General features: G+C 41.9%; 1 protein-coding gene across 1 annotated transcript in view; it reads right to left on the minus strand.

Annotated features, from left to right (window-relative positions):
• DSCAM (DS cell adhesion molecule) overlaps window positions 1–15852 on the minus strand; it is an 806431-nt gene that overhangs the window by 235601 nt on the left and 554978 nt on the right. The window contains exon 10 of the mRNA XM_043474457.1: window positions 8442–8561. Coding sequence (XP_043330392.1) covers window positions 8442–8561 — 120 coding nt within the window. The remainder of the gene's footprint in view (window positions 1–8441; window positions 8562–15852) is intronic.

Below are 15852 nucleotides of genomic sequence, written 5' to 3' on the forward strand. Positions count from 1 at the left end.
GGACAGCAGAGGACGAGATGGTTGGATGGCATCACTGACTCAATGGACATGAGTTTGAGCAAACTCTAGGAGATAGTGAAGGACAGCAAAGCCTGGCATGCTGCAGCCCATGGGGTCACAAAGAGTCGGATATGACTTAGTGACTGAACAACAAATGTGCTACAGCTAAGGAAGGGCATGGGGAGGGGAAAGGAGAAATGGGCAGGAAAGGAGGGGGGGCATTCCATCGCACTGCAGCCTCTGTATGTGCTAGAGAGTGGAGGAAAATAGGAATCCCCCAAATTAAAGACCACTTTTCCCTTGTTTAGAGAAGAAAGACAAGGACAGTTGCAGAGAATCAGGAAGCACTGTCTCTAGATATAATTCTGTTCCACCCAGAAAACCAAAGAGGATTGAAGTGAACAGTAGGCAGAAGCTTATAAATACTCACTCCACACACCATAGTAAGAGAGCAATAAAATAATAATGGACATAAGAAGATTTAAATAAATGCAAAGGCTATCCATGATATGGTCTGGGAAGGTTCAAGAGTTTAATGATCTTGACAGTCTCCATGCTAACTTTTAAATTGCCTACATTCTCCCAGATTTTTCAGAATAATTTTTTTAAACTTGATAGAATTAGCCTAACATTCAACTAGAAGAAACATACAAATACAAATCCATATGATAAATCTATCATATGGATAGATTTTTGAAATTTTTGAAGAAAGAGAATTTTTGAAAAACTTTTGAAATTTTTGAAAAAAGAAAATTAGTGAGGGGAGGAGTGCTATATGAGATATTAATAGGTAGTAGGAAGCGATAGACCTCTAGTATGCATGGTTCTGATGCCAGACAGACAGTGCAAGTAGGGAAGGATAAAACAGACTTCAGCAGACATATTTTTTCCATAGACTATAAAGGAATTCAAGACAGTGATAAAAGGTTGGGTTATTCAATAAACAATTTTAGGACAATTGGCTCACTGTGTGAGCTGAGGCGATGACAACAATGATGATAATGATGACAACAGAGATTTCTTCAAGAGAATCTGAGATACCAAGAGAACATTTCATGCCAAGATGGGCACAATAAAGGACAGAAACAGCAAGGACCTAACAGAAGTAGAGGAGATTAAGAAGAGTTGGCAAGAATACACAGAAGATCTATACAGAAAAAGTCTTAATCATTCAAATAACCATGATGGTGTGGTCACTTACCTAGAGCCAGACTGCCTGGAGTGTGAAGTCAAGTGGGCCTTATGAAATATTACTACAAACAAAGCTGGTGGGGGTGGTGGAATTCCAGCTGAGCTACTTAAAATTCTAAAAGATAATGTTGCTGAAGTAAGTTTGGAAAACTCAGAAATGGCCACAAGCCTGGAAAAGGTCAGTTTTCATTGCAATCCTGAAGAAAGGCATTGCCAAAGAATGCTCAAGCTACCATACAATTGCAATCATTTCACAATTGATCATTTCACAATTGATGCTAGGAAGCTAGCATCTGGCAAAGATACTATGAGGAAGATGGAAGAATAAAACAGAAAGAGAAATTAGACAATGAAATCTTCTCAGAAAAATGCCATGATAGAGATGAAATCTGTGAATACAATAGCTACTTGTCTGTGAAGCAGGAGCTCAAGAGTGAAGGAAATAAGCTAGCAGAACTGGAGAAAGAAAGGAAAAAGCAAAATCACAAAAACACAGGCAAATTTGGACAGAGCACAGAGAACAGATTTTGTGGGAGGAAAGACAAGAGAATAGACATGAAAAAAATATCAAGCAAATTAAAATGGGAGTGAAGTGAAGTGAAAGTCACTCAGTTGTGTGACCATGGAATTCTCCAGGCCAGAATACTGCAGTGGGTAGCCTTTCCCTCCTCCAGGGGATCTTCCCAACCCAGGGATCAAACCCAGGTCTCCCGCATTATAGGTGGATTCTTTACCAGCTAAGTCACAGTCTCTGGAAGATAGGTGGAAGGGATCCAGTGACATCATAATGGAGACCCAGGTTGCTGTAATGCCTGCTAAAAAGAGCCAAGACTTCCTGATCTCAAAGGATCAAAGACAGAAATCTACTAAACACCATAAAAGGTTTCCAAAAACACCTGGCAACAAATCTGGAAAACAATTCCACAACTTTGTTGAAATGTTGCAAAAAAGATGACTTCTGCACCCTAACTAACCCTCAAGCAACTCAAATGAGTGCCAGGTAACTCTTATCTTCTCTGAGAGTGAAATCTGTTCATTCCATTATCTTAGTTGGTGTACTTTCTGTGACATGAAATAAACTCTGAAGTTACACAAACACACACGCAAAGCATAAAGGAAAACAAATAATTGCAGACATGATTCAAGATGAATTTTCTTACATAAAAGATGATTTGAATCTACATATTTAACAGGCATGCCCCATCTGGGGGATAATGACCCCACATGAATAACATCAGGGCAAAACCATACATTTATGTGCTTAGTCATTTCAGTCATGTCCATCTCTTTCCAACTCTATGGACCTTAGCCTGCCAGGCTTCTTTGTCCATGGGATTCTCCAGGCAAGAATACTGGAGTGGGTTGTCATTTCCTTCTCCAGGGAATCTTCCCAACCCAGGAATCGAACCTGGGTCTCCTGCATTGCAGGCAGATTCTTTACCAACTGAGTTACAAGGGAAGCGCTGAACTTCAAAATCAGCTCTTTTGTGCAAGCAGGCAAAAAGAAGTCTTTTCTAAGGAGAAATCAGGCAACTTCTGTTCCCTCCCAGAAAATAATACCAGCTCCCACCTGCCACCGGCTAAACTCACTTTATGTGCAAAAAGGTAAGACGCAAGCTATTGCGAAGAAAGAACTTGGAATATTCCTCATTGGAAAAACTGTTTATAGCTGATGGACCAGTGACGAACAGGGGCTCGATTTCACATAGAACTGAGGTGATGCCAGAGTGGGGCATGCAGTGGCTGAGCAGAACGTGGAAGGAATGAGACCTGACCTAGAGAAAGCATTCATCGATTAAAAAAATTAGCATACTTGGAAAATGTATCATTGCTTATATTAATACTATTGGGAGTTGGGTCATCTCTACTGAGAGTGAGGATTGAACTCCTAGTATTGATTCCAGGCAATTCTCCGTCTCAGAAAGTGGTACCTCCACTACTCTTGAAGACCCAGGCATCCTGTTTGACTGCCTTTCTCTCCGCCATCTGGTCCACCAGCCAGATCGATTCAGAAATCAACTACCTGTCCCTCCTGGCCAGCTCATCCATGCCACATGACAGCAAAGGCCTCCCACTGGATCTCCAGCTACAGTTCCAGCCCCCCACACAGGCTGCTCTCAACAGCAGGGCCAGTGGGGTCCTTTGAAAACCCTAGGCAGAGCACACGGCATCTCCTGATTATGCCAATAGCTCCAGAGGCCACAGGGCAGGGGAAGAAGGGACAGCGCTGCTGTCACGGTGATGCTGATCCCACTGCCCCCAGGTGAAACCACACCTTTGAAACCACCCATCTGACCTGCTGCGACCTCCAGAACCTCTTTGCACTCATCCCACAGTGAGTGACAGGACCCGGCTTCCGTGTCCTCCTTGGTTCTTCTGGAACATTCCAGGTACAAGCCCACTTCTGTTGTTGGTTTTGGTCCCTTGACCTTCAGAGCTCCCTGCAGATGTGCATGTGGCTTGTCTGCGATTTCTTCTAAGTTTCTGCTCAAACATTACCTTCCTATGGGGTCTTCTCTGATAACCCTATTTTAAATGTAAATTACTCCCTATAGCTCTCTCATCCCCTATACCAGATGTGTTCTGACTCTTGCCCTTGGAACCTCCTACAATCCAAGCTTCCCTAGAGGTCAGCACAACCCTATTTGTGGGCAGCCAGAGAGCTTGGACAGTAAAGAATCTGCCTGCAATACAGGAGACATGGATTTAATCCCTGGGTCAGGAAGATCCCCTGGAGAAGGGCATGGCTACCCACTCCAGTATTCTTGCCTGGAGAATCCCATGGACAGAGGAGCCTGGCCGGCTGTGGTCCTTGAAGTCGCAAAGAGTCGGACATGACTCAGTGACTAACACTACAGAGCAAAAGATGTCAGGCAACCCACGGGCCGGAGCATCAGTTATCTCTTGCATCAGCAGCCCCTCTTTACCCCTCAGCAGCTAAAAAGGGGATGTCCCAGTCCCCAGGACAGCAATTGAAACCCATTTCCTCCACAATAAATGACATACATTTGCTTAGCTACAGATTTCTGGACACACAGGTGAGGCCCACCATAGTATTAAACCTTGATTTTTTCCCCCCAAATCTCCTTTAGACAAGAGGTTTTGTTTGTTCATGTAAAAAAAAAAATCGGGAAACAGAATTGAATATCTTAGATGTTGCGTATCCAGACCCAAGGTCAAAAAATGTAATAACATTATTTTTCAGCAAAGACTGTTTCATTTCTGTAATAGCTGCCCTTAAACCACTGCAATTTACTCTGGAATTCTGCAGCCTCAGGATTAAATTGTTGAAATTCTCAGAGAAACAGCTTGAATCTATATTTTTCTTCATTTTTTGTTGGTCACATATAGGGGAACTGCACTTATGATCTTAGTGACTATTTGATTATGGGAAACACATTCCATAAGCAAGACTAAATTTTTCTTAAGACACATCTTTATCATTTGCATACATAAAATAATAATATACAACATCTCCATTATATTGAAAATATTAAAAAACCAAGCATAATAATATGCAGTAATATTTTCATCATAAGAAACAGACAGTACTATAAACTGCAGGAAGGAGTATAAATGAGCAAAATGATGACAAGTGGCCAGTACGTATGGAAATCTATAGAAATTGCTTACTCTTTGAACCAGTAATTCTACTTATAGAAGTTTATCCACAGAGAAAAAATTAAACACATACACAGAGATCAATGAGATGGAAGTCACTGTGACATTTTAATAACAGTGAACATCTGGAGAAAACAAACACAATATCCAACAGTAGTGTTGGGCACACCTGGTTGCTAAGCCTCTACCTTCTCTTCTTACTTAGTGAAATAGCTAGGGTTGCAGTCACGATGGCCATACTTAGCTGTAACACAGCCTGCAGACACCCATGGTGAGGGGCGAACAGACTGGTGAGATGTGAGCAGAAGCAATTTATGACACATTCTGGAGAGGCCCTTAGAGGGAGCTGACTCAGGTGGCTGTGGCAGCCCTCTCTCTCTGCTCTTGCTTCTCCATGGAATGTGGAAGTGGCCACCAAGCCTAATGGCCACTGATTAATGGTGGCCAATGCTTTGGAAGAATGGCAGAAGAGACAAATGTTAACAGCATGGGTCCCTCATGACTGATGGGAGAAAAACTACTCCTGACCTAGCTATACCCAGCTCCTCTTATGATCCGGCTTTCCTCGTGGCTCAGAATCTGCCTGCAATGCAGGAGACCCCAGTCTGATCCTCGGTTGGGAAGATCTGCTGGAGAAAGTAGTAAACCCATGTGGCATTAAGTCACTGAATTCAGTTCTAAGAAAGGCAAGAGAACTTAGATGTACTTATTGATGTATGACTGTAAACTCGACAGAAACATTATAAAGTCACACTGAATCCATATTTGCTGCCCTGGAAAGACATTCATTGCCTATTGTGAACTGAAGAAAGATTATGGGTCAGGAAGAAGAATATGCCTGCAATTTTTTAAAGACCCCAAATTATATGTTTATCTACAGATCTATATATGTATATTTGCCAGGGGACAGGTCTGAAAAGCTAGGTAAAAGTGTTCACAGTATTCATCTTTGATTATCTTTAAATGATGTATTTAAAGGGGAATTTTAACTTTAAAAAAATTGTTTGCTGCAATTGTTAATTTTTCTTTAATGATTTTAAATTGTATACAAAGTTCAAAGAGAAAAAGGCTTTTATAATTTAACTTGCACACCAGTGATGGGAAGGCATTAGATGTCTGTAACACTCATAACAGACACAGGGTTATTTAATCTATGAAAAACCTTCTTATAAATAGATGAGATATGGAGATAAGTGTGCAAGTAACATGAATAAGAAATTCCCCAAAGGGGACACAGAAATGGTCTGTAAACAAAGGATAAAATATTGCAAACATCATTAGTAATGTACATTTGTAAATTAAACCATTCACCCATCACATAGTGAAGTTTAGGGAGAAAAGGATATTATCGAGCTGGCAAGGGTGCAAGACGCACACAGCCGCATCCTACTGGTTGGTGTGCACGCTGCCCTGACACCTTCCGATGTGTCCTGGTCCAGTTCAGACCAAGAGTCTTCAGTGTGGTCATGGCATCTTGTGCGGTGAGCTCAGGTGCTCAGACGTGTCCGATTCTCTGTTACCCCATGGACTGTATCGTACCAGGCTCCTCTGTCCATGGAATTTTTCAGGCAAGGCAAGAATACTGGGATGTGTTGCCATTTCCTTCTCCAGGGGATCTTCCTAACTAAGGGAAAGAACTCGAGTCTCCTGTGTCTCCTGCATTGGCAGGTGGTTTCTTTACCACTGTGACACTGGGAAGCTCCCAGCACACCTATATAAACTACATTAAATCAAATGGATGCTGTTTGTTTCCTTGTAATGCAACATTCGGCTATAAGCATGGCCCCAAATAAAAAGGGATGTGGGCAGATATTCTGAATAACAGGATTTTATTCTGGGATAAACAGTTTTTCATATGGACAATGTATGTGGCATGCTACAGGGCAGTAACCTAAGGGATTTAAACAAATTTAATTGATTCTGCCCCTAACCAAATGGTGTCTATCCCTCTCTTTCCTCCCTCTTCTCCTTCTCCCTAAAGGAAATACTTTCAAGCCAACTATGTGGCAAGAATGCCATTTATTTTCTTCAACTGTTGTTACTTCCATAAGAAAGAGCAACATGCTACGTATGTTAAGCCTTAGATTGTTAGAAAAAACTCCATTATTTACTTATTGTTGCTTTCTTATTTATCCTATTGGTACATATTGGCCCTCAACTGCTTAATAAATAAGTTACTGGATTAAGACATCTGAATGAGAAAGGAAAGAGAATTTCCAAAACATTCATAAGCACAGTTAAGGAAAGCTTCCTGGAAAAGGGCTTCCCTGGTGGCACAGATGGTAAAGAATCTGCCTGCAATGCTGCAGTGCTGGAGATCAGGTTCAATCCCTGGGCAAGGAAGATTCTCTGGAGAAGGAAGTGGAAACCCACTCCAGTATTCTTGCCTGGAGAATCCCATGGACAGAGGAGCCTGGCGGGCTACAGTCCATGGGGTCGCAAAGAGTCAGAAACAACTGAAGTGACTTAGCAGCAGCAACAAAGAGTTAAGGAAACTTTCCTAGAAAAGATGATAAAATAGACAAAAATGATTTTTACCATGTCTAGAATGGTTCTTCCATTAGTTTCCACACTGCCCATTTTTATTTATGTAATGTTTACAATGTTACCTTAATACTGGGAAATTATGCAGTGCCTTTGAAGAGAAAGCATGATTAAGGGTGAAAGTTTGTTTTTAAGAAGGTAATACCCAGGTGATGTTTTATATCTATGTTATCTAGGTAAATAAAACAAACTGTAGTTCTATTTTAACCTTCTGAAGACACCTAACTTTACTTATCTAAATACTGGGGAAATAATTTCAGAGAAGGCAATGGCAACCCACTCCAGTACTCTTGCCTGGAAAATCCCATGGATGGAGGAGCCTGGTAGGCTTCAGTCCATGGGATCGCTAAGAGTCAGACACGACTGAGCGTCTTCACTTTCACTTTTCACTTTCATGCATTGGAGAAGGCAATGGCAACCCACTCCAGTGTTCTTGCCTGGAGAATCCCAGGGACGGGGGAGCCTAGTGGGCTGCCATCTATGGGGTCGCACAGAGTCGGACACGACTGAAGCAACTTAGCAGCAGCAGCAATTTCCAACAATGAGTAATTCTGACAGTTTATATTTGTTTCTCCATGTGTATGGGGTCTCCAAGCAGATCACTGTTGTCTAGTATAGGTGGTCAACCGAGAGCTTCCACAGGTGCTAAAACTGTCCATGAATAACCTGCCTCCCCAACGTGGTCTTTCCAAGGCCCTGTGATACAACAACACTCCATGGCCCAAATGAAAACACTCAGGTGGTTACCAGGGGTGTACACGAAGGACAGACACCCTTGTTGGAGGTGAGGATGGATATATTTGTGAGAAACATCTTTGGAAGAAATGCTCATTTTTGGCCTTTTAAAACAGGGGTCCCAACCTCTAGGACTGGTGACCTGAGGTGGAGCTGATGTAATAGTAATAGAAATCAAGTGCACAGTAAATGTAACACGTTAGAGTCTTCCCGAAACCATCACCCCAGCCCAGTCCATGGAGAAACTGTCTTCCACAAAACCGGTTCTTCCTGCCAAAATAGCTGGGGACCACTGCTATAGAATATACCATATGTTTGATAGATAAGAAGCAAACCAAGTGACCTCATACCTTTAGAGAATTTCCACACGATGGTGGGTACAGGGTAACCCTCAGCTGAGCAATTGAGGATGACAGCCTTGCCATAAATCCCGTCCTGGTCCCGTGGTTGAACCACAAACTTGGGAGGAACTGAAAAAGAGAGAAATGCCACCGGTAATTCAGACAAAACTGCAACTTATCAAAGGTGTGATTTAAAGAAATCCAAGAATTTTAACATACAGGAGAGCACAAAGAACGCTTTACATATGTGGGAAAATAAAGCATAGGATTTGCAATTAGGAACCATCTGAGGAAGCAATCCCAGTGTAGGTGATTTGTCTTATTATATCAGTGACCTGATGCAGATGGAAGCTGACTTGCACTGGGGACACTTGATTCTGGAGTGTGGCAGTTTGACTAAACCAAGGGAATGTGACATTTTGTTTTTGATTTGTGTTATGGCAAATCTTCAGGGATCCACTCTTGGGTGTGAGAGGTTTAAAGCACTGAGTATCTATTCCTCCTCTAACAGGAGATGAAGGGAGAATTAATAGGCTCTTCCTAAAGGCAATAAAGAACACAACATGGTATTGAACTTTTTCTAAAAGTCTGATGAAGACACATGGACCATTATTCCGGACACCAATATGCCTTCTGTGCCAAAAGGGGACTATGGAAGCCAGTTGAACTGAGGTGCCAAGACGACTTTATAGAGTACCTATTTAAAAAATATATAGATTAAGTAACTGCTTATTTGATGAGTTTTGTGAGATGCTGAAAAAAAAATCCCTATGAAAAATACACACATGTACTCTGCTTAAAACATACCTGCTGAGAGAAAGCAAGTGTTTTGAGTTAAACTACTGTGATTTTAGAATATTTCAGTCTTCTCTTAAAGAGAAGAAACAGATTTTTCCTAGGAGAGGCAGCATCTAAAGGTATCAGAACCCTGAAATATTTTTCAGCAGATTAGTGGCTAATCGTAGGATGGATTTTTAACGTGGCAGTCACAGGGTCATATGAAAGGACATGGATCACGCACGTCAACCATTGACTAGATATTTAACAAACGTGGGAGTTCTTCCTCTTCTTTCCACAATTCCTCATAAGGCTAATTTTCTCTGCTTTGCAGTTCCCAGAGTTCTTCATTTAGATGTGTGGGTCTATGTGTTACAGGTGTATAGGGATTCCAGCCACCACGAGGAATGGACTGAGGAGAAGGCTGTGCTTGGGTCTAGTCCCGCCAGTCATGTCCTACTCTCTGTGGTCCCAGGGACTGCAGCCTGCCAGGCTCCTCTGTCCATTGGATTTCCCTGTCAAGAATACTGGAGTGTGTTGCCATTTCCTACTCCAGGGGATCTTCCTGACCCATGGATTGAACCCACTTCTCTTGTGTCTCCTGCATTGGCAGGCAGATTCTTCACCATAAGTGCCACCTGGGAAGCCCGGGGGAAGGTTAGAGTCTATGTTAGTTAGGATTTTAGAAGCACACTGAAATGGCATGAGCCATCGTGAACATTACTTTACCGATAAAACAGCCAAGAAGGTGGAACTGATATTAAGACAGGAAGCAGCTAGAGATGGAACTCAATGCTGTGTTTCTCAAAGAAATAGCAGAGGGTGATGGCTAAGAGCCCAGAGCCAAAGGCTAAACACCTGGGTTCGATCTCCAACTTTGCTGCTTCTAGCTGGGTCATCTTGTGTAAGTTGTCAAATGTTTCTTAGCTTTTATTTCCTTATCTGTAAACTGGGGATTCATTTTACAGAATTGGTATGAGGATAACATGAGTTAAGATTATAATAATTCTTAGTACCTGGAAGATATGAAGTGTTGTAGGGGTGTTGGTTAATTTAGTATATGCAGGTATATCCAACTTTAACATATCATTAACAAACCATTTCCAACCTGCAAATTAAATATTTGCACAGCCAATAGGTCTTTTCATAGTGAGCAATTTTACTTCACTAGATGGTATTCTGAGACAACTGTACTCAATACAATGTAAATATATTTAAAATAGGTGATAAGAGATGTCTGTCTCATGGTGAGAAAATTACTTCTAGGAAAACAAAAGGCTGCAGATTTTATAGAGCAAAGCTTTATTTATTTATTCATTTTAGCAAGATTAACCTAACAACCACAAGGGTAGATTGCAAAGTTTAAGACATCATGTCAGAATCATTCTGTCCAGGGGGGTAGGTAAATAAATGAGTGTCTACATTCTATGTCTATTTGGTTGAAATTTTGCTAAGAGCACCGAACTCCTCATCAAATGGACAGAGGAATTCCTCTGGAAGAATGTCTAATTACCACTGATCCATTATCCCTCCCCTCAATTTGGTTCTATCCCAAAGAAATGTTATTTAAAAACTTATCAAAGAGGTTTACATGGAAAATAACCACTGACATCTTGTTAGTATAAGGCAATTACAGATGGAAATGGCTCATAAAATTGAGAATTCTTTCATATGCTCTCTTTAATCTCCTGGAATCAGGCACAGGACAGGGAAGCCTGGCGTACTGCAGTTCATGAGGTCACAAAGAGTCAGACACGACTGAGCGACAGAACAGCAACATCAGGTACTAATGACCTTCTCTGAAAATGTGTCACCTGTCCTCAGAGACTCTTCCTCTTCACTGCCATAGCCTAGTCATGATGGACAGACAGGATGTGTGGTGAAGTGTCTCCATCCATCTGGTTTCAGTACCCCAGGCTGGACAGCTCCATGCATTTTGCCATGGAAACACACCAAGAATGGAGTCTCTGCTGTCTCAGGGTCTCCTCCAATGTAACAAACACTAACTTTCACGGGTGCAACCCAGAAAAGCAGGAGACGATCACCCGCCAATGAGGTATGGGCATTGGGATAAATGTCCTGTTTTTCCATCCTCCAAACTTATGGGACAACCGTGAGCTGTACTCTAACCTGTGCTTCTCACACCAGAAGGCATCAGAGTCACCCAAAGCGTTGACTAAAACCCAAGTTGCTGAGCCATGTCCCTAGAAGTTTTGACTCAGTAGGTCTGAGGCAGGATCCAAGATTCTGCCTTTTCTAATGAGTTCTCATGCTAATGAAGAATTCTCAATGAAGAATTGATGCTTTTGACCTGTGGTATTGGAGAAGACTCTTGAGAGTCCCTTGGACAGCAAGGAAAGCAAACCAGTCAATCCTTAAGGAAATCATCCCTGAATATTCACTGGAAGGACTGATGCTGAAGCTGAAGCTCCAATACTTTGGCCACCTGATGTGAAGAACTGACTCATTAGAAAAGACCCTGATATCCCCATATGCAAGACAGAAAAAGAGACACAGATGTATAGAACAGACTCTTGGACTCTATGGGAGAAGGCGAGGGTGGGATGATCTGAGAGAACAGCATCGAAACATGTATATTATCAAGTGTGAAACAGATCGCCAGTCCAGGTTGGATGCATGAGACAAGTACTCGGGGCTGGTGCACTGGGATGACCCAGAGGGATGGGATAGGGAGGGAGGTGGGAGGGGGGTTCAGGATGGGGAACACATGTAAATCCATGGCTGATTCATGTCAATGTATGGCAAAAACCACTACAATACTATAAAGTAATTAGCCTCCAATTAATAAAAATAATTGGGGAAAAAAAAAAAAAGGAAAGACCCTGATGCTGGGCAAGATTGAAGGCAGGAGGAGAAGGGGACGACAGAGGACGAGATGGTTGGATGGCATCATCGACTCAGTGGACATGGGTTTGAGCAAGTTCCGGGAGTTGGTGATAGACAGGGAAGCCTGGCATGCTGCAGTCCATGGGGTCGCAAAGAGTCAGATGTGACTGAGCAACTGAACTGAACTGACTGAATGACTTTCAGATAATGCTGTGGATCCAGAAATCACCTTTGAGAACCACTGTTCTGTGTGATGTCTTGGAAGATTCCCAGAAGGAATGAGCCCCAGTTGACCACAGCAGCAACTAGCTCATTAAAGCAACTTTTATGGATTTTTCCCCTCCTTTCTTGATCTCATTTCCCTTCATTCTTTCACTCTGGGTTTCAGGAATTACATGTTGAATAAATGATCTACGGCCAACCCTGTGACTAACACTGCTTTCAGTAGGAATTTAAGCTGACACAAGGTTAAAATTGGCTCTTATCTGGATTTCTGAAACAACTTCCTAACTGGTATATGTGCCACCTTCTGGCCCACTTGAAGGCATTCAGCACACAGTCACCTGAAAAATCCTTCAACGACACTAATCACATGATGTGACTTCTGTGATTAAAATCATCAGTCCATCACATTGTTTCTGGACATAATCCAAACTCTTAGAATATTTTGAAGGCTCCTTATGACTTGGGTCCTCAATCTCCAGCTGCATCTCTTGATAGTCTTCTCTTGCAGGCTTTACCCTATTCTATCTATTCTCTGGTTCCCCCTGGTTCTTCACATGCATACTAAGTCACTTCAGTCCTGTCCAACTCTTTTTGATCCTATGGACTGTAGCCTGCCAGGCTCCTCTGTCCATGGGATTCTCCAGGACAGAATACTAGAGTGGATTGCCATTCTCTTCTCCAGGGTCTTCACATAGGCTTCTGCATTTCTTTAACAAATTATCAATAATTATTATCTACATCTCAGCTCAAATTTCACTTAGCCTGGGTGCCTCCCCAGAATCATCCTGCATTACCCTGTCATAGCCACAGAAGTTTGGTGTTGCTTGGTTAAATGCCTGCATCCCACATCTGGCTGCATCCTTGGGAAAATAAGAACCATCCTTTTCTTGCAGACCATCACACTCCAGCACACAGTACAGTGCAGGAACACAGAAAGTATTCTGCACATGTTTGTTGAGTAGACAAAGCAATGAATGGAAATTATGATTCCAGTTTTAAAGACTAGAAAACAGATCTTATCCAAAGTTCCATGGCTCAATTAACAACTCAGATCAAAGAGACCCTGATGCACAAGGTCTCTGAGTAGGATGGGTCTGGAAACACCATTTGACAGAAGAAGGCACGAGGCACTGTAGGAAGATTTTGGCCAAGGAGATACAAAACTGGAGGTGGAACAATTACAGAGCTGTTGGGACTGTTGTGATTTTGGCCTAAACTAGAGATAAGACACAAAGACTGAAGATTCTATATTTTCTAAGTTATAATTCTCCTAAGTAGCTGTTTTCCTTTTTAAAATACATACATATACATATATATATTTATGCATGCTAAATTGTTTAGTTTTGCCTGACTCTTTGTGACACGATGGACTGTAACCTGCCAGGCTCCTCAGTCCCATGGGATTCTCCAGGCAAGAATACTGGAGTGGGTTGCCATTTCCTCCTCCAGGGGATCTTCCCAACTCAGGGATCAAACCCAATCTCTTATGTCTCCTGCATTGGCAGGTGGGTTCTTTACCATTAGCACCATCTGGGAAGCCATATATATATAAATACATGTATATGGACAGAGGAGCCTGGCGAGTTATACAGTCCATGGGGTCACAAAAAGTCAGACATGACTGAGGGACTGCCACTTTTCTTTCTTTATGATATATACATATCATATATATACATATATGTGTGTGTATACACACATATATACATGCATTGGTTTCCTTTTATTTGCATAATACTTTATTTGTGATGAACATTTCTGCCAACATAGTTGGCTTTCCAATAGTGAGACTTTTCCAGTGGGGATGAGGGTGATTAAAGAGGTAGAAGGGATGGGTTTAAGCAAATAATTATGTTGCATCTCCAAAAGGCAATGCAGGCCAGTGTTGCCATATATTTCTATGAGTCATAATTGCACACACACTCTGTATGGCACTCTCTAGGTCCATCAACATCTTATAAATGACCCATTTTTATTCCATTTTAAATGGCTGAGTAATATTCATTTGTATACATGTACCACATCTTCTTTATCCATTCTTCTGTTGATGGACGTTTAGGTTAAGCAAGTCAGAAAATTAAAAACACAGTATATTAACACATGTGTGTGGAATCTAGAAAAATGGTATGCTGCTGGTGCTGCTAAGTCGCTTCAGTCGTGTGTGACCCCATAGTCGGCAGCCCACCAGGCTCCTCTGCCCCTGGGATTCTCCAGGCAAGAATACTGGAGTGGGTTGCCATGTCCTTCTCAATGCATGCATGCATGCTAAGGCGCTTCAGTCATGTCCGACTCTGTGCCAACCCATGTACAGCAGCCCACCAGGCTCCTCTGTCCATGGGATTCTCTAGGCAAGAGTACTGGAGTGGGTTGCCATTTCCTTCTCCGAAAAATGGTATAGATGATCTTATTTGCAAAGGAGAAATAGAGACACAGATGTAGAGAACAATTGTATGGATACCAAGGTAAAAAGGCACAGGGGTGGGAGGAATTGTGAGATTGGGATCAAACTGTATACACTATTGATACTATGTATAAAATAGACAAGTAGTGAGAATATTCTGGAGAGCACAGGGAACTCTGCCCAGTGCTCTGTGACCTAAATGTGAAGGCAGTCCAGAAGGGAGGGGAGTTATGTACAGCTAGATCACTTTGCTTGACAGTAGAAACTAACAGAACATTTTAAAGCAACTATACTCCAATAAGAATTAAATAAATAAACAAAAGAAACAATAATTGCAAGCACATTACACCTGTCCTCCTAGAAAGAGTAATTTTAGATGTACATTTTCTAAAATACCCAGTCCTGTCATGCAATCCATGTAGCCCAACAGTATCCGAAGTTTGGAAAGGATTCCTCATGGTGCTTAAGATGATGGTTGTTTACACGATCATTGACTTTGGTCTATTTATTAAGGGAAAGAACGATTTTTCTGTTTTAAATGGAGGAATAGCTTGTTGGTAATTGAACAGGTATTTCTCAGTGTTAGATACAGTCCAGTGTTTTATGTTTGGAATTCATGGCTTCTAAGTAGCTATGTATAGGGAAACAGTGGAAACAGCGACAGACTTTATTTTCTTGGGCTCCAAAATCACTGCAGATGGTGACTGCAGTCATGAAATTAAAAGATGCTTGTTCCTTGGAAGAAAAGCTATGACAAACTTACACTGCATATTAAAAAGCAGAGACATTACTTTGCCAATAAAGGTCCATATAGTCAAAGTTATGGTTTTTCCAGTAGTCAGGTATGGATGTGAGAGTTGGACCATAATGAAGGCTGAGTGCCAAAGAACTGATGCTTTTGAACTGTGTTGCTGGAAAAGACTCTTGAGAGTCCCTTGCACTGCAAGGGGATCAAACCAGTTGATCATAAAGGAAATCAGCCCTGAATATTCATTGGAAGGACTGATGCTGAAGCTGAAACTCCAATACTTTGGCCACCTGATTTGAAGAGCTGACTCATTAGAAAAGACCCTGATGCTGGGAAAGATTGAAGGTAGGAGGAGAAGAGGATGACGGAGGATGAGATAGTTGGATAGCATAATTGACTCAACGGACATGAGTTTGAGCAAACTC

This window comes from Cervus canadensis, chromosome 7 (genome assembly GCF_019320065.1).
Source record: "Cervus canadensis isolate Bull #8, Minnesota chromosome 7, ASM1932006v1, whole genome shotgun sequence".
In the NCBI taxonomy this organism is placed as follows: domain Eukaryota; kingdom Metazoa; phylum Chordata; class Mammalia; order Artiodactyla; family Cervidae; genus Cervus; species Cervus canadensis.